The sequence below is a fragment of the Phacochoerus africanus genome, chromosome 15 (genome assembly GCF_016906955.1).
Source record: "Phacochoerus africanus isolate WHEZ1 chromosome 15, ROS_Pafr_v1, whole genome shotgun sequence".
NCBI classification, from domain to species: Eukaryota; Metazoa; Chordata; class Mammalia; order Artiodactyla; family Suidae; genus Phacochoerus; species Phacochoerus africanus.
In genome coordinates, this window is record NC_062558.1 from 111,283,555 (window position 1) to 111,311,126 (window position 27,572).

The window sequence follows — 27,572 nt, forward strand, 5'->3', positions numbered from 1 at the left end:
ATGCCCCTTTGTGTAAGAGAGGAGAATTAGTGCTCTCAATTTCTTGGAGAACAGCCTCAAATCAAACTTTCAGAAAGATCAATAGTAAACAAAATCTCTAGATCCTTGCTTTCTGGAAATGTTGATGGGATCTGGAATGCTAGGCTCAAAAAAATTTTTTAACTCTGAAGATATTGCTGTGTTGTTCCCCCAAATCCTGCACTACCAAATTAGAATTCTTCTCATTCTTTGTTATCCTCTCTAGAAAGTTTTATCCTCTTTATTCTTAACGTCCTAAAATGTCATGAGAGCTTGTTTACCTGAGTCTTCTTTCATTCAATTGGTTTCCTTTAATTCTCTTCTAATTTTGAAATTCCATATGTCTGGAATTTTTTATTTTTTGTATGTAAAAGCAATTTTTATTTTTTAAAGTTTCCAGGACTACTTATAGATAGATAGTAGACTCTCTTTTCAGCTTCTCTCTTCAGAATTTTTCTGTCCCCTGTGTTCTGAGAGGTTTTCCTAATTTTTTCTTTTAGTCATCCTAGAGAGCCTTTGTTGTAGCAATGATGGGTTTGATTTCTAAGAATTCTCTGTAATTTCTGAATATACCTTTTTCTAATCAGCAACATATCAGATGTAATGTCTTCTCAAATCTCTTAGGACATTAATTTTAAAATAAGTGAACAGAAGAGAATTTTAAATTGTTTCATCCCAGAATCTTTTTTTTTTTTTTTAATCTTTTTAGGGCCACGCCCATGGCATATGGGGTTCACAGGCCAGGGGTCTAATCAGAGCTACAGATGCCGGCCTGCACCAGCACAGCCTCAGCAACACGAGATCGGAGCCGCATCTGTGACCTACACCACAGCTCATGGCAACATGGGATCCTTAATCCACTGAGTGAGGCCAGGGATCGAACCCGCAACCTCATGGTTCCTAGTCAGATTTGTTAACCACTGAGCCACGATGGGAACTCCTCAATTTCATTTTTTCTTTCTTTTTTTCTTTGGCTGCACCTGTGGCATGTGGAAGTTCCCGGGCCAGGGATCGAACTCGCTCCACAGTGGCCACCCAAGCCATAGCGGTGACAGTGCTGGATCCTTAACCCACTGCACCACCAGGGAACTCTAGCATTCAGTTTCTTTAGAGTACTTCTGTTTTAGCATGCTGGGGGTGCTGACGCCAAGTATAATTTTTGCCAGTGGATCTGCTCTAATGGACTGGGGATGGGGGAATAAAGGAAATGACTGACATAACTGTACTCGTTCTGTACTTAGAACTTCGGCTCTCCCTTCTGTCCTGTTTTCCATTCTTCCTCTCTACCCAGGGCTGACAAATACATACTCTCTGACTTGCAAGTCATGCCTATTGGCTTAAACAACACAGAATTCACTACCTTATATAACAGGAAGTCCAGAGGTAGTGCAGCTCCAGGATTTGTTAATTTAGCAGTTCAACAACATCAACAAATATCTGATTATTTTTGTTTTTTTCTGATAATCTCAGCAAATGAAGACATTTCACAAACTAGCACATGATCGCAGGATGGCTGCTGTAGCATCAGGTATCACACCCTCAAGCCGGTGTTCAGAAACAGATAAAAGGGCCAGGTACCCCTATGTATCACTTAGAAAACAAACAAAACTTTCATTGAAGTTCCTGAGTGGTTTAGTAGATTAAGTTTCAGGATCTGGTGTTGTCACATGGCTGTGGCTCTGATTATAGCTGTGGTGTGGGTTTAGTCCCTGGCCTGGAAACTTCCACATGCTGCCAGGTACAGCCAAAACAAAAAACAAACAAATTAAAAAAAAAAAAAAAAAACAGTTTTATTGTGATGTAATTCATATACCTTGAAACTCACCCGTTTAAAGCACGTAATTCAGCAGTTTTTAGTGTAGTCACAGAATTGTGTGACCATCATTGCTGTCTAACTCCAGAACATTTTTATCACTCCAGAAAGAAAGCCTGTGCCTGTTGGTAATTCTCCAACCCCCACGCTCAGTCCCTGGCAACTGCTAATCTATTTTCTGTCTATGAATTTGCCTTTTTAGACTATTTCACATATATGAAATTACACAGTATATGTAGCCTTTAGTGTTTGGCTTATGTCACTTACAAGGTTTTCCAAGGTTTATCCATGTTGTAGCATGAATCAGTACCTTCATTCTTTTTTTTTTTTTTTTTTTTTAGGGCCGCACATGTGGTATGTGGATATTACTAGGCTAGGGGTCAAATTGGAGATGTAGCTGCAGGCCATAGCCACAGCCATGCCAGACCAGAGCTGTGTCTGTGACCTACACCACAGCTCACAGCAACACCGGATGCTTAACCTGATGAGCGAGGCCAGGGATCAAACCCGCCTCCTGGAGTTCCTGTTGTGGCGCAGCAGAAACAAATCTGACTAGGAACCATGAGGTTGTGGGTTTGATTTAAACACTCACTCCCCATTCCCTCCTCTCCCCTATCTCCTGGCAACTGCAAATCTCCTCACTGATGGTCTCTCTACATGGCTAGTCTTGCATATTTCCTATATAAATGCAGTCTTACAATATTTGTTCTTTTGTGTCTGGCTTCCTTCACTTAGCATTACATTTTCAAGATTCATCCATGTTGTAGCATGTGTCAATATCCCATTCCTTTTTATGGCTGTAGAATATACCGGTGTGCCAATAGACCACATTTTGCTCATTCATTCATCCATTGATGGACATCTGAGTTGTTGCCATTTGTCTATTTGAAAAATGCTGTTAGGAACATTCGTGTACAAGTTTTTGGGTAGATATAGGTTTTCAGTTTTCTTGAGTATGTTTGTATTTAGCAGTAGAATTTCTGAGTCATATGGTAAATCCATGTCTCATTTCAATGAACTGACTGTTCTTCAAAGTGCCTGCACCCTTTTATATTCCTGCCAGCAATGTATGTGGGTTCTAACACTCAACCTTACCAGTATTTGTTGTTATCCATCTTTTCAATTATAGCTATCTTAGTAGACGTGAAGTGGTAGCTCATTACAGTTTTTTTTTTATTGTTATTACAGTTTGGGTTTGCATTTCCCCCAAGAGACTAATGATGTTGAGCATCTTTTCATATGCTTTTTGGCCATTTGTATAGCATCTTTGGAATTTTTTTTTTTGTCTTTTTGCCTTTTCTAGGGCTGCTCCCATGGCATATGGAGGTTCCCAGGCTAGAGGGTCTAATCGGAGCTACAGCTGCTGGCCTACACCAGAGCCACAGCAACTCGGGATCCGAGCTGCATCTGCGACCTACACCACAGCTCACGGCAACACCGGATCCTCAACCCACTGAGCAAGGCCAGGGATTGAATCTGCAACCTCATGGTTCCTAGTCAGATTCATTAACTACTGTGCCACCACAGGAACTCCAGAAAATTTTTTTCTTGAATAAACCCTTAATCCCCCCTCTTTTTTTTTTTTTTTGTAGTGGAATTACAGTTTAAAAACAATTTTTTTGTTATAATTGATTTCCTTTACCCCTTTTTAAATTGGGTTGTTATCTTTTTACTGTTGGGTTGTAAAGAGTTCTTTATATATCCTGGATCTATGTATCCCTTTGATCAATGAGGAAAACCTTTTCCAGGAGTCTCAACAAGCCCCTACAAGCTGTCCCTCATTTCTCTTTCACCAGAATTGTGTGGGGAGTTCCCGTCGTGGCGCAGTGGTTGACGAATCCGACTAGGAACCATGAGGTTGCGGGTTTGGTCCCTGCCCTTGCTCAGTGGGTTGACGATCTGGTGTTGCCGTGAGCTGTGGTGTAGGTTGCAGACGTGGCTCGGATCCCGTGTTGCTGTGGCTCTGGCGTAGGCTGGCGGCTACAGCTCCAATTCGACCCCTTGGGAACCTCCCATATGCCGCAGGAGCGGCCCAAGAAATGGCAAAAAGACAAAACAAACAAACAAAAAAAACAAAAAAAGAATTGTGTCACATGCCCATGGATAATGTAGTCACAGGTCAGAGGAATGGGCCATCATGATTGGTTTTAATTAACTTCATAGGGTTGTAGATGGGTGCAGCTTCCACCTCAAATGAGCTCATTTGAGTAGGGTATTTTATAAAAGGGAGGGGGGTTCTGTTAGGAAGAAGAGAATGGTTTTGAGTAGGCAATGCTACTAGTCAGGGTCCTAACAGGAGACAGGGCGCTGAGGCAAAATAGGATAATGAGAAGAGGTTGTATTTACAAAGGAACCTGGGGCTTAGCAGTGAACTGTTACCATTCCAGGCTCTTAGGGACATGTATGGAGAGTGAATCAGGGGGTGGGGGTGGGGGTGCCGGCAGAGGACACAAGCACAGCAAACAGTACTGTCTATTTCAGGCTCCTCTTCCCTGCTATCTTGTCTTCTGTGTATTTTGGACTGTGGTTTTCTCTGCTCTCCAATCCCCTCGCCCCCCCAACCTGGCCATGCCCATGGCATGCAGGAGCTCCTGGGAAGGGATGGAATCCAAGCCACAGTCTTGATCTAAGCCTTTGCAGTGACAATGCCAGATCCTTAACCACTAGGCCATCAGGGAGTTCCTCTCTGCTCTTTTACCTGACACTATTGACATGTTTGCTTTTTGTCTTTTAAAACTTACCTGATTTACTGAGCTCACCCTTTTCCACTCATAGTCTCGGTGCTATTATGGATTTACTTCTAGGATCCTTTTTTTTTTTTTTGGTCTTTTTGCCTTTTCTAGGGCTGCTTCCCGTGGCATGTGGAGGTTCCCAGGCTAGGGGTCCAATCACAGCTGTAGCCACCGGCCTACGCCAGAGCCACAGCAACTCGGGATCCGAGCCATGTCTGCGACGTACACCACAGCTCACGGCAATGCCGGATCGTTAACCCACTGAGCAAGGCCAGGGATCGAACCTGCAACCTCATGGTTCCTAATCGGATTTGTTAACTACTGTGCCACGATGGGAAATCCTTCTTGGATCCTTCTTTAACGTCATTTCAGTTGGGTAAGGAAGGATGGGAACCAAACAAGTGCACTAAGCCTGGCATCCTGGACCAAAACGCCTGTCTTTTTCTATGTATATTTTTAAAAGATAATTGAGTTCATTGAATGCAATTTTTTAGATTTACTTTTTTCACTTAAGATGACATAAAATCATTTCCCAGTGTTATCAAACATTCTTAAACATAATTTTGAAGACTGCAAAATAGCTCATCATGAGTATACCATAACTTTTTAAAATTAGAGTATAGTTGATTTACAGTGTTGTGTCAATGTCTGCTGTACAGTGTAGTGACCCAGCCATACATAAACCATAACTTATTTTAATAAACTCTGGAGACACTGATGCCTCTCAACTGTAAAAAGGAAATAATAACTGGAAACTTCAATTAAGTAGAGGTGGGAGACCAGAAGAGGGAGCTGTGTGTGGTCTGTGACGATAGCAGCGCCCAACAGGGAGAAGAAAGACTCTTCTTTCCTGGCAAAGACTCAGCCAAAAAAAAGCCATGATCTCTCTAGTTCTCCCAAGGTCCTTTCCTCTACTGGAGAGGACTTGAGGGTGGCTCTCTTTGGTTTCAGACCTGAAAATGTAATCCTCTGCTGAATAAATCCATTTTGATGGAGAAGTACTTGGCAGTCTCTTTGCTTCAGATCAACACAATAAACCCCTCCACCACTGTTTTGGGTTATTTTATTTTTTTGTCTTTTTGTCTTTTCTAGGGCCACACCTGCGGCATATGGAGGTTCCCAGGCTAGGGGTCAAATTGGAGCTGTAGCCGCCGGCCTACACCACAGCCGCAGCAAGGAGGGATCTGAGCCGTGTCTGTGACCTACACCACAGCTCATGGCAACGCCGGATCCTTACCCCACTGAGCAAGACCAGGAATCAAACCCACAACCTCATGGTTCCTAGTCGGATTCGTTAACCGCTGAGCCATGATGGGAACTCCTGTTTTGGGTTATTTTAGGTTTTATAAATTCTTCACTATTAAAAATGAGACTCCCGTTAACATTTCGCACATAAACACTTGCCTGCAATTCAGATAATTTCCTCAGAATAGGAAAATTGTTTCCTCAGAATTATTTCCTAGAAGCGGATTTACTCTATCAAAATAGATAAGCAGAAGTTCCTGTTGTGGTGAAACAGAAATGAATCCTGCTGTAGTGTAGGTTGCAGATGAGGCTTGGATCTGGCATGGCTGTGGCTGGCAGCAACAGCTCAGATGAGACCCCTAGCCTGGGAATCTCCATATGCCGCAGGTGCGGCCCTCAAAAGACAAAAAGACCAAAAAAAAAAAAAAAAAGATGAACAGCTTAAGGCTTTTGAAACATAATGGAAAATTTTTATAACTTAGGTTTTTACCAACTCATAGTGTCACCAAAAAGTATGTTTAAGTGCATTTCTCTGTACCCTTACCAGCACTAACATATTTTCCTTAATTTTTATGCAAAATGTCATCCTATCGTTTTACTCTGCATTTCTATAAATACTAACACAACTGATTTTTAAAAGTTTAAGAATATTTCTTCATTTGTGAATTGTCTGTTTACACGACTTGCTCATTTTTTTAAATGAGTGTATTTACCTTTGGAATAGCTAATTTACAGAGGGTTACAAAATTCAGAAGATACAAAAGGATACACCATACTCTCATCACTCATTCCAGTCTGAGCTGGCAGCCCCTGATATCAGTTCCTTATATACTCGGCCAGAAATAACCTGTGCTTGTACAGACATATATATACTTTTCCACACAAATGTTAGTGTTTTATATACCCTGTTCTGTGTCTTGGAGATCCTTCTCTTTTAGAACATAGAGATCTGATTCTTTCTTTTTAATGACCACTTGAGATGCTGTTATTTGGATATATTACAACTTATGTGTCCTGTAAGATTGAAATTGAGGTGGTTTCTAACCTTCTGCCATTATTAGCCATGCTGCAATAAGCAGCTCTGTACCTATGTGTGTATCTATAAGATAAATTCCTAGAAAAAAAATTACTGTGTTGACTGTATGTGGACTCAAAATTTTTATTGAGTGCAAATTGTTCTCTATGCAGGTTTTTCCTTAGTCTTAACAATTTATTACTCTCAAACTTGCTATTTGCTAGAGTTCCCCCTGTGATGCAATGGGATTGGCTGCGTCTTGGGAGCACTGGGACACACGGATTCGATCCCTGGCCTGGCTCAATGGGTTAAGGATCTGGCATTGCTGCAGCTGTGGCTTAGGTTGTAGCTACAGCTGGGATCTGATCCCTGGCCCGGGGAACTCCATGTGCTGCAGAGGGGCCAAAAAAGAAAAAACAAAAGCAGAAACTTTTCATTTTGCTAATTTCGTTAAGTGGAAAAAAAAAAAAAAGGTATGTCGTTATAATTTGAAATTGCACTCTGGGAGTTCTCTGGTGGCCTAGTGGGTTAAGGCTCCTGAGTTTTTTCATTGCTGTGGTGCAGGTTCGATCCTTGGCCCAGGAGCTTCCGCATACTGTGGGTGTGGCAAAAAAGTAAAGGTGAGGAAAGAAAAAACAAAACAAAACAAAACGAGTTGCTGTCGTGGCACAGTGGAAATGAACCTGACTAGGAACCATGAGGTTGCCGGTTCAATTCCTGACCTCCCTCAGTGGGTTAAGGATCCGGTGTTGCCATGAGCTGTGGTGTAGGGCGCAGACGAGGCTCAGATCCTACATTGCTGTGGCTGTGGCGTAGGTCAGCAGCTGTAGCTCCGATTGGACTCCTAGCCTGGGAACCTCCATATGCCACTGGTGCGGCCTTGAAAAGAAATTGCACTCTCTTATTAGGTTAAGTTTCTTTTCACATGTTTAATAGCTATTTGTGTTTCTATTTCTTTTTCTTTAAGGCCGAACCCAAGGCATATGGAAGTTCCCAGACTAGGGATCCAATCGGAGCTTCAGCTACTGGCCTATACCACAGCCTCAGCAACTCAGGATCTGAGCCCCATCTGTAACCTATACCACAGCTCATGGCAATATCGGATCCTTAACCCACTGAGCAGGGTCAGGGATCGAACCTGTGTCCTCATGGATGCTAGTCAGGTTCATTACCCCAGAACCACAACAGGAACTCCTATGTTTTTCTTTAAATTATCAATTTATAGTCTTTTCTCATTTTTTGCCGTGGGCTGTTTGTTGCTGTTTTTAATTGCTTTGTACAGAAATTTTGATGGCATAAATTGGTCTTTTTTGATATGGATTGCTCAGTGTACTACTAATCAATTTGTATGAGCTTAATATATTTAAGCCTGTGGCAAGGTCCCTTCCTTTTCCTTGGCCTGCAGAGTGGTCTGCTGGTTTGTCCTTTCTTCACTAGTCATCCTCGTGGGTGGATGCTTTAGCTCCAGCTTGCTCTATTTTATCTCCTAATTTACCTAAAGGCAAACATAACTTACCACTTAAAAATCTACAATTTTCCCCCCAAATCCTTAACAGTATCATATGAAGAAAGTGCAATGTACTTGAGAAAAATGCACCCCCCTTATTAACGTGTCCTTGACTCTACACCTTCATGAATAATAAGACTTGGCCTATTAGTTAGAGGTTTGTTCATCTCCCTCCTGGGCTGGTTTTCAAAAAGGGCCCAATATCTCTGCCTGAGCCATCTGGGTGAATGAGGCTTCTGAGAATGAGTAGGCATAGATGGATGGGAGTAGGAAGGGTGAAGGTAGGGGAGTTGGTACTATACACTATTCATGGAGTTCCCGTCATGGCTCAGTGGTTAACGAATCCGACTAGGAACCATGAGGTTGCGGGTTCGGTCTCTGGCCTTGCTCAGTGGGGTAAGGATCCGGCATTGCCATGGGCTGTGGTGTAGGTCACAGACATGGCTCGGATCCCTCGTGGCTGTGGCTGTGGCTGTGGCCGGTGGCTACCGCTCCGATTAGACCCTTAGCCTAGGAACCTCCATATGCCTCAGGAGCTCTCCTAGAAATGGCAAAAAGCCAAAAAAAAAAAAAAAAACCCAAAAAACAAAAACAAAACACTCTTCATTTTGAGAGATGAGTTTCTACTGGACCTCCTTGGCGGAGATAATTTTCCCTCCCGATGGGTGAGGGGTAGTCCTCTTAGAATAACATAACATGTATCATGCATTATGAGCTCCTAGGACAGATATTGACAGGCTTGGAGTCATTTTAGGGTTACATAGTTGCAATCATTAACTTCAACGTTTATGTGGGGAAACAGCTGGGAGTAATTATTGAAGAAAGGGAATAGTGCCCAATCCCTCCTCTTGGGATGGAGGAGTTCCCCGTTTTAAATGTGTTTTATTAGTTATCTATTGCTTCATACAAGTTAGACCAAAAAGTTAGCAGCTTAAAAGTAAACACATTTTATCTCAGTTTCTATGGTTCAGAGATTTGAGTGCAGATTATCTGAGTTCAGACTCTGTCATGAAGTTGCAGTGAATATGCCGGCTGGGACAAAGGTCATCCAAAGGTTTGACTGTGGCTAGGGGATCTGCCTCTAATTGAATAAGTCACATGGCTTTTGGCAGGACGTCTCAATTCCTTACCAAGTGGACCTCTCCATAGAGCTACTTGAGTGTCCTCAGGATGGAGCTGGTAGTTTGCCCTGCAGTGAGTGACCTGAGAGAGAGGAGGAGGAAGCCACATGGTTTTCGATGACCTAGTCTTGGAAATCACATAGTGTCACTTCTGCCATATCCATTCATTATGAGTGAGTCAGAGTTCCATCCATGCACAAGGGAAGGGGAACTAAGCTCTATTTTTTTTTTTTTTTTTGAAGGGAGGAGTATGTAAGGGTTTCTGGACTTTTTTTTTTTTTTTTTTGGTCATTAGGGCCATACCCACCACACATGGAAGTTCCTAGGCGAGGGGTCAAATCAGAGTTACAACTGCCTGCCTACACCACAGCCACAGCAATGCCGGATACAAGCTGTGTCTGTGACCTGCACCACGGCTCACAGCAGAGTTGGATCCTTAATCCACTGAGCAAGGCCAGGGATTGAACTGGCATCCTCATGGATACTTGGATAGTTGGTTGGACATATTTTAAAACCATCACACTCAACATTCCTTAGCAACACTTAATCATAGCGCACTTTGAACTTTATTCCTTTGGTTGAACTATATGTATCCATTGATTCTACGAATATTTATTGAATGTGTTACCTGAATCACTGCCTACTTTTTTAAAGTGAAGGATAGTTGATGTACAATATTATGTGTTACAGATATATAATACAGTGATTCACAATTTTAAAGGTTATATTATATAGTTATTATAAAATATTGGCTATATTCCCTTTTTTGTACAATATATTCTTGTAGCTTGCCTAATAATTTGTACCTCTTAACCCCCTATCTCTGTATTGCCCCCTGCCCCTGTCCCCGCCCCTGTAACCACTAGTTCTCTGTATCTGTGAGTCATTGCTTTTTTATTTTTTTAATTTAAAATTTTTTTCCTTTTTAGGGCTGTACCCACGGCATATAGAGTTTCCCAGCCTAGGGGTCAAATCAGAGCTACAGCTTCTGGCCTACACGACAGCCAGAGCAACACCAGATCCGAGCCACATCTGCAACCTACACCACAGCTCATGGCAATGCTGGATCCTTAACCCACTGAGCAAGTCTAGGGATCAAACTTTTGTCCTCATGGATACTAGTCAGATTTGTTTCTGCTGAGCCACAATGGAAACTCCATGCTTCTTTCCAATAACAAAAAAGAATGTAATATAAATATAATCCTGCTGTATAGCACTGGAAACTATATCTAATCACTTATGATGGGACATGATGGAGGATAATGTGAGAAAAAGAATGTATACATGTATGTGTGACTGGGTCACTTTGTTGTACAGTAGAAAATTGACAGAACACTGTACACCAACTATAATGGAAAAATAAAAAAACATTTAAAGAGGAAAAAAATGCATATAATAGTTTGAAAAAAGTAAACTACATGTTAAAAAAATAACTAAATTCACTAGTTTGCATTTTTTAGATTCTATGTATAAGTGATATCATACAGTATTTGTCTCTTCTTTTTTTTTCTTTTTAGGGCTGCGGCATATGGAGGTTCCTAGGCTAGGGGTCAAATTGGAGCTACAGCTGCTGGCCTATACCAGAGCGGGATCCAAGCCGAGTCTTCAGCCTACACTGCAGCTCACAGCAACGCTGGATCATTAACCCACTGAGCAAGGCCAGGGATCGAACCCGCAACCTCATGGTTCCTAGTCGGATTCGTTAACTGCTGTGCCACGATGGGAACTCCAGTGTTTGTCTTTCTTTATTTGACTTATTTTACTAAGCAAGTGCCCTCCAAGTCTACCAATGTTACTGCAAATGGCAAAGTTTCATTCTTTTTACAGCTGAGTAATATCAATTGTATATATACCCCACACCTCATTAACCATTCCCCTGTTGATGGACACCTAGGTTGCTTCCATATCTTGTACTGCCTACCATTTTTACTCTCCATTACTGGGAACCACTCTGTTCTAAAGAATGACATCCTCCTAACAGTGGTCTTTTTGTCTTCTCAGGTGCTTGTTGGATTTCTTTTTATTCTGGCAGCCATAGAGCTGGTCCTTGCATTCACAGAAGACACCGGACAAGCCACAGTTCCTGCTGTTAGATATACAAATCCAATCCTCTACCTGGCCACATGGGTAAAGCCTGTCATCACTTCTAACCTGTTTATCTTCACTCTACTCACAGTCATCCAGCTGAAATTCATTCTTGTGTAATGAAATTAAGTCCAATTTCATCTACTTTTTTTTTTTTTGTCTTTTTAGGGCCGCACCCAAGGCATATGGAGGTTCCCAGGCTAGGGGTTGAATCGGAGCTATAGCTGCTGGCCTACACCACAGCCACAGCAACGTCAGATCTGAGCTGCATCTGTGACCTACACATAGCTCAAGGCAATGCCAGATCTTTTACCACTGAGCATGTCCAGAGATGGAAGCCACATCCTCATGGATACTAGTCGGGTTCGTTAACCACTGAGCCACAACAGGAGCTCCAAGGTCTGTTCCTTTTGCCCTCAATCTTGCCATCTAAGGATCACAGATAAATCCAAGTTCCTTTCTTCCTTTTTCTTCCTTCTTTCCTTCTTTCCTCCCTCCCTTCCTTCCTTCCTTCCTTCCTTTTTTTTTTGCTGTCCCCTGGCATATGGGATTCCTGGGCCAGGGATCAGATCTGAGTCGCAGTGATGGCCCATGCTGCACCTGTGGCCAAGCTGGATACCCCAACCCACTGTGCTGGGCCTGGGATTGAGAGCCTGCATCCTGGCACTGCAGAGATGCTGCTACCATTGTGCCAGAAATGGAACTCCTGGAGTTTATTGATGTAAAAGAATTTTCTAAATGCTGTAAACGTTATTTTTAAATTGATTGGTGACTCTGATCAATGGATCAGTGAGTCCACAATTGTTTGTATAAATTCGATGATAGAAACTAATGTCTCTCCTAGGCGTGGTTTTTTGGGGGGAGGCAGAGCTGTACAGTGTTTGTTTATTTTTTTATTTTTGTCTTTTCTGGGGCTCCACCCGTGGCACATGAAGGTTCCCAGGCTAGGGGTCTAATCGGAGCTGTAGCCTCCGGCCTACGCCAGAGCCACAGCAATGCCAGATCCGAGCCTCCTCTGCGACCTAGACCACAGCTTGCCAGATCCTTAACCCACTGAGCGAGGCCAGGGATTGAACCCACAACCTCATGGTTCCCAGTCGGATTCGTTAACCACTGTGTCACGACAGGTTACTCCTGTACAGTATTTAAAAAGCAGTGTGTGGTGTAGGCCAGCAGTTGTAGCTCTGATTTAGCCCCTAGCCTGGAAACCTGCACATGCCAAGGGTGTGGCCCTAAAACGCAAAAAAAAAAAAAACCAAAAACCAAAAAACCAATTGATTTAGTTACCATCATTTTAAAAGAGGAAGATGCAACATAATTCTGTGGATTTCTAAACTTTCTTGAAAAAATAAGAATGCCTGGCAACCGTAGGCCTACATTCCCAGGGACAAAGGTCAGCTAGGACTGAGTAGCAGTTGCTTCCGTCAGACTAGGCATGTGCTCAATACCATCCTCCATCCCCACTTCACTCGGGAACATGGTCTGCCTGGTCCCTGTGGGGACTTTGTTACTATTGTTATAAAACAAAGAAAAGGGAGGTCCCCATGTGGCTCAGCGGAAACGAATCTGACTGGCATCCATGAGGATGCAGGTTCGTTCCCTGGCCTCGCTCGGTGGGTTGAGGATCCAGCGTCACAGTGAACTGTGGTGTAGGTCACAGACATGTCTCGGATCTGGCGTGGCTGTGGCTGTGGTGTAGGCCAGAGGCTACAGCTCTCATGTGACCCCTTGCCTGGGAACCTCCAAACAAAAACAAACAGAAAAAAAGGTCTAGGCAGCATTGTGCTGGAGCCAGCTCACAGAACTGGGTGCCTATCGTCCCAACCTTGGTTTGGTGACATATTGGAGACTGAACTACCAAAATAGAAGTGTTTATACCATGGAAATTCACAAATGCCACAAATATAGCTTTGTTTTCAGAATGCTGGTTTACCAGCACAGCCCCGGGGCTGGGAAAACAATATTTAATTGATATAACTAAGTGAGGTTTATGCAAAACAAAGTTTTTATTTTTGTTAGTTAACTGCTGAGTCTATTATTACTAGAAAGCATCATGTTACAGACAACTTGCACCTTCCCAGTAAAATCTGCCTCCCCCACCTGATCACTGTAGTGCCTGAAATTATTTCCTTGGGGCTTGGAAAGATTTTTCTGGCTCCTCAAAGTTACTCCTTGTTTTTTTTTGTTTTTTGTTTTGTTTTGTTTTTTTGCTTTTTAAGGCTGCACCCGTGGCGTATGGAGGTTCCCAGGCTAGGGGTCAAATCAGAGCTACAGCTGCCAGCCTACACCACAGCCCCAGCAACGTGGGATCCAAGCTGAGTGCTACCTACACCACAGCTCACAGCAACAATGAATCCTTAACCCACTGAGCAAGGCCAGGGATTGAACCCTCAATCTCATGGTTCCTAGTCGGTTTTGTTTCCACTGCACCATGAGGGGAACTCCCCAAAGTTACTCCATTTAGATGCAGGTGGTGACCCTCTGCCTTCTCAGCTAACTCTCCATCCAAGTGTGGTGAGTAGAGATGGGGTAGGGAAGGGGGTTCCAGAGGAAGCACTGAGGCTCTGAAAGGGAAAGTTGGATGATATCTGGGGGGACGTGTACTGTTTGGCACCAGATTAGTTACAACGATCTCCTCCTTCAGCCCCTGTTTCTCCTCTTGTTCTCTGCCATCCTTCTTGCCTCTTGTCCTTGGTTATTGACAGTAGTTTTCAAAGCATGATGTGAATTTCTCTCTAGATCCTGGTTTTGCTGATCCAGCACAGCAGGCGATGGTGTGTACAGAAGGACTCTTGGTACCTGTCACTATTCTGGATCCTCTCGATACTCTGCAGCACTTTCCAGTTTCAGACTCTGATCCGGATGCTCTTAAAGGTAAGGAAGAAAGGTACAGCTGGGCAGCTTCTAAGCTGAAGCAATGACATAAGGCAAGTTGAGTTCCAGGGTAGAATTGTATTTAGGGGATTCGATAATGCATATTAATCACAAGCATTGATATGTAAGGGCTGTTTTAGACTTGATTTGGATAAGAGGCTCATTTCGCTTTTTCCCCCCCACAGGGTAACACTTCTCATCTGGGCTACTCCTGCGTGTTCTTCATCTGCTATGCACTCCAGATCCTGGTCCTGATCCTTGCTGCATTTTCAGAAAAAAGCGACTCATCAAAAGTGAGACTCTAAATATGTCCACCTCATATATTATTGAATTGGATGGTATCTTGACAAATGTAACTCTGAGATGTCTAAGTCTCATGAAGGTCCCAAAAGCTCAGAATACAGTCATATAGACCATTTTGTGACATAAGGAAATAGGCAGTGATTATAATACAGAAACACTGACGACTTCATCGATCCACCAAGCTTCAGCATAGACAATTAATTCATACATCTATGCCAAGACGTCTGATGATCATTCTACTGGTGACCTTGAGGTGGCCAAACAAGCGTGTTGACCAGCCCACTTTCGTATCCTATCTAGTTTCTGGCACAATACCATATTGAGAAAAATCAGTTTCTGATTTTGGAGTCCCATAGAATTCCCATTTCAAATTGATTTACTTTCTGATTTTTTTTTTTTTGTATCTTTCAGAATCCTTCATCCACAGCTTCATTTCTGAGTAGCATCACCTTTAGCTGGTATGACAGGTAGGAAATGCCTGGAGTGTGGCTTCTCTGTATTCCTGTCACCTCACTCTTCTGAAAGTGATGGAAATCTGAATTTTAAAAGTGCCTCCTGTGGTATCCATTTATCCTCTGCTTAGAGTCAGAGAATGTTAAAACATACAGATCCATCTACTGCAGTCCCTTCACTGAGCAGATGTAGAAGCTGAGGAGAAGATAGGGGGGAATTTTTACTCTCGGTAGGCTGCAGTTCTACCAAAAAAAAAGGGGGGGATAGGAGGAAAAGGGAAATTTGGGAGCAAGGAGGATGACCCAGACTTGGGTAAGGGATGGGCTGCCAGGGGATCTCAAGCAGCCATCTTGGCATTTTTTCATTCCATGGACCCCTTTGGCAGCCTGGTAACACCCATGAGTCCCTTCTCAGATGATGTTTTAAATGCTTACAATAAAAGACACGGATTATAAAAGAAAAGAAGTACATTGAAATAAAGTTACCTTAAATATTTTTTGAAAAGCTAAATCTGGGAGTTCCCGTCGTGGCTCAGCAGAAACAAATGTGACCAGAATCCATGAGGATGCAGGTTCGAGCCCTGGCTTTGCTCAGTGGGTTAAGGATCCGGTGTCGCTGTGAGCTGTGGTGTAGGCCGGCAGCTGTAGCTCTGATTCGACCCCTGGCCTGGGAAGCTCCGTATACCACAAGTGTGGCCCTAAAAAGGAAAAAAAAATGTGTGGTATGGTAATACATAGGCTTCTTTATTAGTGCATTAAATAACAGGACCTAGTGGTGGGTTTAATAGTCTCAAAGTGTAAATGTGATGCATGTAAATGAGCCATGAAATCATCATATTGTCCCTTGGTGACAAAGTCACATCCCTTCTACAACTGTGGTTGGTTGATGATTGTTGATATTAGAAGAAAAGGCTAAATTCAGTTAGAGGCTAGTAAAAATGAAACCGTAATTTACTTTCCATCCCTATTCTCAAATTGGTTGAGGAGCCCTAATCTGGAGAGACAGTCTAGAGGCGGCCTCCAGGTCTGCTTAGTTCCTTAAGGACGTTGTGGAGGCTCCTCAAGGAGATGCCAGGGGAGCAGAGAGGCAGCCAGTGTTTGAGGAGGAAGGAGCAGGACCAGGGGGAGGTGATGCTTGTTTGGCTCTTAATTCGATAGGAGCCCTTCTCCTTCTCTTGTTGTTTGCTCCCACCTTTCATCGCCTCCACCTGTTTCCGTCTCTGCTCTCCCCCGCTCCTCTTTCAAGGTCAAAGGGCTAAGAGAAAGGATAGTGGGGCAAGAGAAAAGTACCATTCATCCCAGAACTGGATGGTTTTGAGAGATGATTTTTGGAGGTGGCCTCTGGCCCCACCTGTAAGGCCTCTCAGCCTGTGGGGCATTCTTGTTCCAGCGTGGTTCTGAAAGGCTACAAGGAACCTCTGACGCTCGAGGATGTGTGGGATGTTGCTGAGGAGAGTAAAACAAAGAGGCTGGTCAGCAGGTTTGAAGCTCACATGGCAGGAGAGCTGCAGAAAGCCAAGCGGGCCTTCCAGAAACGGCAGCAGAAGAAGTCTCAGCAGAAGTCTGGAGCCAAGCCGCAGGTCTTGGACAAGAACCAGAGTCAAAGCCAAGATGTCCTTGTCCTGGTAACCTTGCTATGAGTGTTCGTTCAAATGCGCTCTATGTCTTCGACAAGGAGACATCAATGTCGTGGTGATTCTGTCCTTACATTTTGACAGCACTTTATACTTGGCAGTGCATTTTATCTTATTAATAGTATTTGCAACACTAATAATCTGAAATATATATATATGATCATGTCCATGCCTTCCCTCTCAAGGTGCCCCACAAGCCCGCACTCAGAATCTGTTCTTTGTTTTTTGTTTTTTGTTTGTTAGTTTTGTCTTTTTGCCTTTTCTTGAGCCACTCCCACGGCATATGGAGGGTCCCAGGCTAGGGGGTCTAATCAGAGCTGTAGCTACCAGCCTACACCAGAGCCACAGCAACATGGAACCTGAGCTGCGTCTGCGACCCACACCACAGCTCATGGTAACGCCAGATCCTTAACCCACTGAGCAAGGCCAGGGATCGAACCCGCAACCTCATGGTTCCTAGTCGGAATCGTTAACCACTGCGCCAACGGGAACTCCCTGTTCGTTGTTTTTACATGGTGTTCTTGCCAGCTTTGTTGCCAGTTTGCCTCACTCAAAATAGATCACAAGTATCAGCTCAGAGGCGGGGAGAGGGGAAGAGTAACAGCAGTCGAAAGGGGGGCTGGTGACTGGGCAGTGGAGGCAAGACCCAAACGTGTATGGAGAAGGCAACAGGGCTCAGGGGCTTAACACTCAGGAGCTGTTTGGTGCAAGACGAAGTCTTACACCAGGCAGCTCTGCAAGTGCTATTGTTGTTTGGTTTTGTACTCAGGAAGAAACCAAAAAGAAAAAGAAGAAGTCTGAGACCACAGAAGACTTTCCCAAATCATGGTTGGTCAAGGTCCTCTTAAAGACTTTCTCCAGCATCCTCCTGAAATCATTCCTGCTGAAGCTAGTGTATGACATCTCCTCGTTTCTGAACCCTCAGCTGCTGAAGTGAGTCCCCGGGCCCTGGGTTGTCCTTTCAGGGTCCCTCTGCCACTCTTCTTTTTGCCCCTTGAATACTTGTATATGTGGCAGGAGCCTATTATTAAGTTCTCGTTTTTAAAAATGCCCATAATTTTCTTCTACATTGGCATTGTATTCATGAAAAGCACAAGGTGTTTTTCTTTCTTTTTTTTTTCAGGGCCACAGATGTGGCACATGGAGGTTCCCAGGCTAGGGGTCGAATCGGAAATACAGCTGCCAGCCTACGCCACAGCCACAGCAATGCTAGAGCCGAGCCACATCTGCAACCTACACCACAGCTCATAGCAACAGTGGCTCCTTAACCCAATGAACAAGGCCAGGGATTGAACCCACATCCTCGTGGATACTAGTTAGGTTCATTTCTGAGCCACAATGGGAACTCCAGAAGGTCTTTTTCAAGCTCTAAAATGATATGTCCGGAGTTCCTGTCATGGCTCGGTGGTTACCGAATATGACTAGGAACCATGAGGTTGTTGGTTCGATCCCTGGCCTTGCTCAATGGGTTAAGGATCCGGTGCTGCCGTGAGCTGTGGTGTAGGTTGAAGATGCAGCTTGGATCCCGAGTTGCTGTGGTGTAGGCCGGCAGCTATAGCTCCGACTTGGCCCCTAGCCTGGGAACCTCCATATGCTGCAGGTGTGGCCCTAGAAAATACAAATAAATAATAAAATGCTATGTCCTTTAGCCTCCCTCTTTTCCACATCCTTCTCATAGGAAGCCCAATGCTTGTTAGGGGTGCTTTCTTCTTAAACAGAACCATTGCTAACTGGGCCATGTCCGAGAGAGGTGGGCTGCGTACCTCAGGGAAGGTTTGTATGGAGAGTGTGTAACCTCATGGCTCCGCAGTCAGGCCCTCAGTGGGAGGTTCAGGTTAATCATGACGAGATGTCACAGTTGGCCAGGATCTAGGGAATAAACTGTCCCCCAGGGGAAAGCCTTCGAATGCACACTGGATATATGTCCTAATTCCTTTTCAGGCTCGTATCACCCAGGAATAAATCAGCTTGTCCCATGCAAGCTCTCTTGCCAGTGGGTAGGGAAAGAGGGGGTCAAAGCCTTGCAGTGGCAGGTCTGCGGAGTGTGCATTATCCTTTCTCACGGCCACAGGTTGTCAACCCTAAGCTCTTGCTGCTCATCTCCAAAGGCGGTGGAGCTCAGTCTTCCAAGAGCTGAATGACTCTGGTCACATTTGTGACCTGCAGGGTGGTAGGGTAGTGGGCTCGGCACAAGGATGGTGAGGAACCCTTGGAGGCTTGATGGGCACCACTTACTTGGTTTTGCTCTGGCAGATTGCTGATCTCTTTTGCAAGTGACCTTGGCATACATGTGTGGACTGGATATCTCTATTCAATCCTCTTCTTCGCCGTGGCTCTCCTCCAGTCGTTCTGCCTTCAGAGTTACTTTAAACTGTGCTTCTTGCTAGGAATGCAAGTACGGACCAGTGTCATGGCTTCTGTGTATAAGAAGGTAAGTGGGATATGCTGGGCATCACCAAAGGAAATCCCCTTAGCAAACATGAGCATTTATTCCAAGGTTGAAGAAACTTTGGTGGAAAATGGTAAATAACCTCAGTGTTGGGATTTTGGCTAACCATACAAATGATTTTGGCCTCTGAGATGTTTCTTTGAAAATTAAAATATGAAAAATGTGTACACAGACATAGCGTGTGAATGGGTAGGTGGGGTTGTTCCAGGGAAAAGCCAGCAAGCTGTTCTCTGCCTAGGCTCTGCCTCAGCCTTGAAGGCTTGCATACAATCCCTCTCTTTCTTCCTCTCACCACAAAATGAGAACACCTCAGTAAAGAATATAAAGTCAGAAAAGAAGCTGGCTGAGGGCAAACTCTTAAAAATCAGCATCATTTTGGAGTTCCTGTTGTGGCGCAGTGGTTAATGAATCCGACTAGGAACCATGAGGTTGCAGGTTGTATCCTTGGCCTTGCTCAGTGGGTTAAGGATCCAGCATTGCCGTGAGCTGTGGTGTAGGTTGCAGGCACGGCTCGGATCCTCGGTTGCTTTGGCTGTGGCGTAGGCCAGGGGTACAGCTCCGAGCAGATCCCTAGCCTGGGAACCTCCATATGCCGTGGGAAGCGGCCCTAGAAAAGGCAAAAAAAAAAAAAAAAGAAAAAGAAAATCAGCAACATCTAAACCAAATACTACAGGAAACTGTACTCCTGAGACCTGGGGCATCCGTCTCGAATCACAGTTTTGCTATAGACTAGAATGCTTTGAGGACCAGGACTCCATTTCCCCAATCAACTTTTGCCTAGCAATTTCCTCATTTTTTTAAAAAATTTTATTTTATGGTCATACCCATAGCATGTGGAAGTTCCTGGGCCAGGGATTGAATCTGAGCCACAGCTGCAGGAGTGCTGGATCCTTTAACCCACTGCACTGGGCTGGGAATGGAACCAGCAGCTCTGCAGCAACCTGAGCCGCTGCAGTCAGCTTCCTAACCTACTGTGTCACAGCAGGAACCCCACAACCTCTGTTTCTCAATCTTTAGTGGCATCTGACCCCTTCTCTGCCTGACTCTTTTATATTGATTTGTAAATAACTTCACTCTGATTACTAAGGTCTGCAGACTTCGGAGCTTTTCCTTAAGATAATTTTGTCCATCTTCCCTCTGAAATGTTGCTTTTAAGCAATTGTATTTTCCTCTGTTCTAGACACCAAGGGGAAGTCTCATTTTTTTCCCCTTAAAAATGAAATTAGAGCCAACTATATCTCAATTAAAAAAAATAAATAGGAAGAAATGAAAATAGAGTAGTGACTACAAGCCTGAGAAGAAAGTTCATCCCCGAGATGAGCCTTTTTATCGTTCAGAACCTCCGTTACCTTTTCTTCCTCTTTTTGGTCCACCACTGGCAACTTCCATCATAGCGATTTCCACATCTCCTGATTTTCTCTTTTGCTTTCCTCTCTTAAAATTCCACGTGTTTTTGTCTTTCCTGAGTAGATGTTGACTCATCAAGAGATCCAGGCAGGTACTCCAAATGTCTTGTCTTTTTTTTTTTTTTTTTTTTGAAATTCTATTAAAAATTTTTTTTAAATGATAATTGATTTACAATGTTGTTAATTTCTGCTATACAGTAAAGTGACCTGGCCATGCATATATTTGTGAGTGTGTGTGTGCTTGTGTGCACACGTGCACACACATTCTTTTTCTCACATTATCCTCCATCATGTTCCATCACAAGTGACTGGATATAGTTCCCTGTGCTATACAGCAGGATCTCATTGCTTATTCACTTCAAATGTAATAGTTTGCATCTACTAACACCAAACTCTCAGTTCATCCCACTCCCTCCCCCTTGGCACCCACAAGTCTGTTGTCCACATCCATGAGTATGTTTCTTTTTTGTGGATAGGTTCATTTGTGCCATGTGTTAGATTCTAAATATTAGTAACATATGGTATTTGATATGACTTATTTCACTTAGAGTCTCGTTCCATCCATGTTGCTGCAAATGGCATTATTTTGTTCTTTTTATGGCTGAGTAGTATTCCACTGTGTGTGTGTGTGTGTGTGTGTGTGTGTGTGTGTACCACACCTTCTTAATCCATTCATCTGTTGATGAACATTTAGGTTGTTTCCATGTCTTGGCTACTGTGAAGAGTGCTACAGTGCACTTAGAGGTTCATGTATCTTTTTCAATGAAAGTTTTGTCCAGGTATATGCCCAGGAGTGGATTGCTGGATCATACAGTAGTTCTGTATTTAGTTTTTTTAGGTATTTCCATACTGTTTTCCATAGTGGTTGTACCAATTTACATTCCCGCCAACAGTGAAGGAGGATTCCCTTAATCTGAATGTCTTTAGATCAAAAGTCTAGTCAAATTCTTTGAACTCCCAGATACCCTCCAAGCTGGAATTTATCTGCTTCAAAATTATTTTTTTTTAATTCCCTTATTCCTTCTGGAGATAGTGGATTTCTGCAGGTTTTCAGGATATGAGGTCACTGACCAGGCTTTCTCAGACATTTCTATGACTGTGCATTTTTACAGTGGTGATGAGTCATTCCCACTACTTTGATTCTTAATATATTCCAGGTTTTGCATCTGTTACAAGTCATAGGAATGTGTAAAATAGAGCCCTTAATGAGATCTTCATTCAAATAAACATTACTACTAAAATATAACAAAATTGACTAATTTCATATGTTTAAATAATGCTTCATTTATAACATGTTATAAAACTTTTTTTTTTGTCTTTTTTTAGGACCACACCCATGGCATATGGAGGTTCCCAGGCTAGGGGTCGAATCAGAGTAATAGCTGCTGGCCTACTCCAGAGCCACAGCAACTCAGGATCTGAGTCTGTGACCTACACCACAGCTCATAGCAACACCAGAGCCCTAACCTACTGAGCAAGGACAGGGATTGAATCCATGTCTTCATGGATACTAGACAGGTTCATTACTGCTGAGCCACAATGGGAACTCCAAACACTTTTATATCTATTATCCATTCATAGCCCTGTGAAATAGTTGTGATATCCCTGTTGTACAGAGACGTGAGGCTTAGATCATTTCAATGCTCAAAATCACATAGCCAAGACCTATTCCTGGAAAAAGGCTATTGGGACTAAATTGATGAATTTTCTACTTTACTGAGATTTACTGAGAAAAGACAAGTATAGTGATTACCCTAAAGGGAATTAGATGTTCCTTTTTCTTTTTTTTTTTTCCTTCCTGCTTTTTAGTACCAAAGGGGAGGCGTAGCAGTGGACTGATTTCTCTAGAATCTTGGAAGCTAACATTTTAGGAAATTTCTCTCTTTTTACTGGACAACCAAGAATCCTGGTATGTTCCAAAGAAGAGTATGTTGATGGATTAAGATGACAGTGGAGCTTCTAGAAGGAGGATGAAGGTGGCATCTAGGGCCACTCCTAACCCATATACTGCCTGGTAGGAATGAGAAGAAGGCTTTCCTTCTTCTGGAAAGATACAGCCCACACCAGAGGGGAGATTGGTGAGCAAAATGCAAGCTGGTTTCACACCCTCACCCTCAAGTTCCTTGTCCAGGAGCATTTTTACAAGGCACTGCTGTAAGTGACTGGCTGTGGACATCTGCTTTCTGATCTCTCTAGTATGAGAACAGGAGGCCCATGCTGCAAGATTCAGGCATCTAGATATTGCCCTCAATTCCTGATAATAACTAAGTTATTTTGCTCCCAGTGTGTGAGCCTTGTACCTTTCCTTTTTGTTCTAAAATCATTGTCCTTCTTGGAGATGATTGCAAGCCACACCCTCATAGTATGGCTCCAGATAACATGGCCACATTAAAGTCTGCAAGGCCAGAATCAATACCTGCTTCCTCCCTCCTTCTATCCTTTCATCTTTCCATAGTCAATTCCCCAGAGTGCACGTGATGCCGTAGTGAATTGGACAGATGTAGCCCTTGTCCCTACAGAGTTTACTACTGGAATGCTAGGCGAATACACAGGAAAAGTATCTGACCCAAACTTGGGAGTCAAGGAAGTCTTCTCAGAAGATGTTCCATCAGGAGTCCCCATCATGGTGCATCAGAAATGAATCCGACTAGGAGCCATGAGGTTGCGGGTTCGATCCCTGGCCTCACTCAGTGGGTTAAGGGTCTGGTGTTGCCACGAGCTATGGTGTAGGTTGAAGACGTGCCTTGGATCCTGCGTTGCTGTGGTTGTGGTGTAGGCTGGCAGCTGTAGCTCCAATTAGACCCCTAGCCTGGGAACCTCCATATGCCATGGGTGTGGACCTAAAACAGCAAACATAAACAAATAAATAAATAGCTTTGATGGAACTTAAAAAAAAAAAAAGCAAACACTAAGGGATAAATAAGAGTTTTCTGAGCAAAAAAAGTGTATGTGGAGAAGGGGGATGTTGGGGAAGTTAGGATTAGCCGGAAAGAGTGGTCAAGAATGAGAGAACACTGTAAGATTTAGAAGCAAGAAGATCACCTCCCCTTGGGAAAGTTGTGCCCATAGGGAGCCCGGCCTTGTACTGCCTCCTAACTTCCTTCTGGAATTTCCACAACCCCCCTCAGTATCCTTGACCTTATCCATTTATTTCAATTCCAATCTTTATTTTTAGGCTCTGACCCTATCCAACCGGGCCAGGAAGCAGTACACCATTGGAGAAACAGTGACCCTGATGTCTGTGGATGCCCAGAAGCTCATGGATGTGACCAACTTCATCCACCTGCTGTGGTCAAATGTCCTACAGATTGTCTTATCCATCTACTTTCTCTGGGCAGAGCTGGGGCCCTCAGTCTTAGCAGGTGTTGGGGTGATGGTGCTTCTAATCCCTCTTAATGGGGTACTCGCCACCAAGAATAGGGCTATTCAGGTAAGGAAATGGTTCCTGGGGCTATATATCATCTTCAAAATCTAAAGTCTTTTACTTTCTTCTGGATTGTGACTGGAGGTGGACAAGGCAAAGCTGGTAGAAGACTTGCCACTGTCCCAAAGGAACTTGGCTTTATCATCCCTTTTCACCTTCTGACCACTCCATGTCTCGTATACTCTGTCTTCATTCATGTTCCTGACTGGAGAGAGAAGAGCCACCCAGGGACCTTGCATGTAACTCTTAGACCCTGCTTCTCTGGGCTGTTCTTAGAACAGTGTTTATTGGCCCTATTTGTCCATCATAGCAATACAAACCAGCCACACAGAGCAGTCACAGGAGCGACCCAAACTTGAAGCCTAAATCCTGGCATTCAACCTCCTACCATTAGGTAGCAGAGTTCTATGTGGACGGTCCTTAGCTCTGCCAGAAATCAGATTGGAAGGGTGGACTCAACAGTGTGTATGATTTAGTCATTCACTTGTTTTGCATTCTTTTAGTTACACATTTTTTTTTTTTTTTGTCTTTTTAGGTCCACACCCTCAGCATATGGAGGTTCCAAGGCTAGGGGTCAAATCGGAGCTGTAGCTGCTGCCCTACAGCACAGCCACAGCAACACCAGATCCGAGCCATGTCTGTGACCTACACCACAGCTCACAGCAACGCTGGACTCTCAACCCACTGAACGAGGCCAGGGATCGAACCTGCATCCTCATGGTTGCTTGTCAGATTCGTTTCCTCTGAGCCATGATGGGAACTCCTAGTTACAGATATTTTAAAAATATTATGGCACATCCCATTTGGGGTGAACTCAGCTGTAAATTAGACAAGGCTCTTGCTCTCGTGGAACTTAAGTTCAACGTGGGGTGGAGATTCAGGCCACAAACAAGCAAAAGCAAAGGAGGAAACCTCTTGGTTCCTGGTTGGATTCGTTTCTGCTGCGTACAAGGGGAACTCCAGGGGTGGTTGTATTAGATTATGGGCTCAGGAAAGGCCACTCTAAGGAGGAGACTTTAAGCTGAGCTCTGGACAACACAAACCTGAGTGTGCAGGAGGAAGCCTTGGGACAAAACAACCTGGGAGGAGGGCACGGTCCGGCCCAGGCTGCTCAGGCTCAGAAAGAAGGTGGGGGTGGCAGGAGCAGAGAGGAGAGTGGGAGAGACACAGTCCATCACTGGGCACCTCCAGTGACAATCTACCAAGTGACAGCCACAAGTGCCACCAAGGCTTAGCATCTGGAGCAAATCTGGGCCCTCTCACATGGGCGTGTGTTCTGCTTTTTCCTGGCAGGTGAAAAATATGAAGAATAAAGACAAACGTTTAAAGATCATGAATGAGATTCTCAGTGGGATCAAGGTAAGCATCGTGGTGGCTCTCAGTGCAATGGCAACAGCAGTGGGGTCTTGGCCTTAACAAACCTGCTAGAGGTTGTGGACGCCTGCTGTCGCAGAGTTCCTGATTCATCAGCCACAAGTCTCCTGTTTGTTCTGCCATCCTTCTCAGGCCTTCTTCTGATCATTTCTATTTATGGTTTTGTTTTTACATTTTACTGTAGAAATCGTCAAGTGTCTACAGAAGTAGTCTAATATAATGAACCCCTATGGACTTACTACTCAGCTCCAGTAATTATCAGCATGACCTAACTTGTTTCATCTATAGCCTCCCTCCCTACTTCATACCTACAATATTTAGAAGCAAATCTCAGATATGATATTTCATTTGTAAATACTTTGTATGTATTTCTAAAAGAAGGGCTTTTTTCTTTTTACATAACCATAATCCCATTATCATACTTAAAAAATCTTTTTTTTTTTTTTTTGGTCTTTTTAGGGCGTCACTCGTGGCATATGGAGGTTTGCAGGCTAGGGGTCAAATCAGAGCTACAGCTGCTGGCCTACACCACAGCCACAGCAACACGGGATCTGAACTGCGTCTGTGACCTACACCATAGCTTATGGCAACGCCAGATCCTTAACCCACTGAGCAAGGCCAGGGATCAAATCTGCATCCTCATGGATACTAGTCAGGTTTGTTAACCACTGAGCCATGACGGGAACTCCCAACAATCTTCCTTTGATACCATTAAGTTTCCCCAGTTGCCTCATACATGTCTTTTTAATTTAATCTTTTTTTTTTTTTTTTTTTTTGCTGTTAGTTTGAATAAGGATCCAAAAACTGTCCACACATGGCATTTAGTTGAAAGTGTTTTAATCTACGATAGTCCCCCCCCACACCCTTTTTATTTTTCATTTTGGAGAAATAAGGTTGTCTTGTTTCCTGTGTTCTTGTAAATCGGTGGTTACCTCTAGAGGCTTGATTGGATTTAGGCCAGGGGATTTTTGTGTGTTTGTTTTTTGGGGGGTTGGGAGCAAGAATACTTCGAGAAGTTCTGTGTGCTTCTAGACTTAGTGATGCTGGAGTTCCTATTGTGACTCAGTGGGTTAAGGATCTGACACGGTCTCTGTAAGGATGTAGGTTCCATCCCTGCCCTCACTCAGTGGGTTAAGGATCTGGTGTAGCCGTAGGCTGCCGTGTAGATCACAGATGGGGCTTGGATTTGGTGTTGCCTTGGCTATGGCATGGGTCCCAGTGCAGCTCTGATTCGACTCCTAGCCTGGGAACTTCCATATGCTACAGGTGCAGCTGTAAAAAAATTTTAAAAAATTAGAGATGATGAGTATTCAAGGGGTCCAGGCATTGTCAGCCTGATTCATCCTTTGTTGTGTTTCCTGCCATTCTTTCACTAGAGCACATTTCAATCCCCCAGGCAGTTTGTAAAACCCACTAGGCTTGGGCTCTACTTCAAATCATTTAAATTGGACTCTCTGGTGGCAAGGCCCAGGCATGTTATATATGTAACTATATATATATATATTTTTTTTTAAAAGCTCTCTAAGTGATTCTAATATGCAGCCAAGATTGAAAACCACCATCATAAAAGTTTTAGCAGCCTCTGATAATCATTGCCTTGGTCTATTATTTCATTAGTGGTTGCAAGAGGATGATATTTTTAGTCTATTATTTCTTTGGCATTGATTAGCTGGAATTCTATAAGGAAGAATGATTACCCCCAAATAAAGTTTGTACAGGATAGGCAAGATAAATGCATGCTTCTTTTCCTCTCTCATTGGCTTCAAAATAGTGCATTTCGTCCTTCAACAGATGAAAAAGGCCAATATATATGTCTTAATATGTTGCTTTGAATTCATGGATTTTAATATTACCCTAAGCTTCAATTTCTTTTCTTTTTTTTTTTCTTTTTTTCCTTTTTTGGCTGCTCCATGGGTTCCCAGGCCAGGGATCAGATCCAAGCGACAGTTGTGACCTACGCTGCAGCTGTGGCAATGCTGGATCCTTTAACCCATTGTGCCAGGCTGAGGATCGAACTTGTGTCCTGGTGCTGCAGAGATGATACCAATCCCACTGGGCCACAGCAGAAGCTCCTATCATAGTTTCTTGAAAATGAAATGGAGCACCCCCCTTTTTAAAAG

General features: G+C 43.6%; 1 protein-coding gene across 1 annotated transcript in view; it reads left to right on the forward strand.

Annotated features, from left to right (window-relative positions):
* The window catches only part of ABCC2 (ATP binding cassette subfamily C member 2), an 83,776-nt gene that overhangs the window by 9,214 nt on the left and 46,990 nt on the right, over positions 1 to 27,572 (forward strand). Inside the window, exons 3-11 of the mRNA XM_047762677.1 lie at positions 11,453 to 11,578; positions 14,276 to 14,410; positions 14,596 to 14,703; positions 15,125 to 15,180; positions 16,556 to 16,790; positions 17,569 to 17,732; positions 19,053 to 19,230; positions 23,830 to 24,084; positions 25,372 to 25,437. Of these exons, the coding sequence (XP_047618633.1) occupies positions 11,453 to 11,578; positions 14,276 to 14,410; positions 14,596 to 14,703; positions 15,125 to 15,180; positions 16,556 to 16,790; positions 17,569 to 17,732; positions 19,053 to 19,230; positions 23,830 to 24,084; positions 25,372 to 25,437 (1,323 nt within the window). The remainder of the gene's footprint in view (positions 1 to 11,452; positions 11,579 to 14,275; positions 14,411 to 14,595; positions 14,704 to 15,124; positions 15,181 to 16,555; positions 16,791 to 17,568; positions 17,733 to 19,052; positions 19,231 to 23,829; positions 24,085 to 25,371; positions 25,438 to 27,572) is intronic.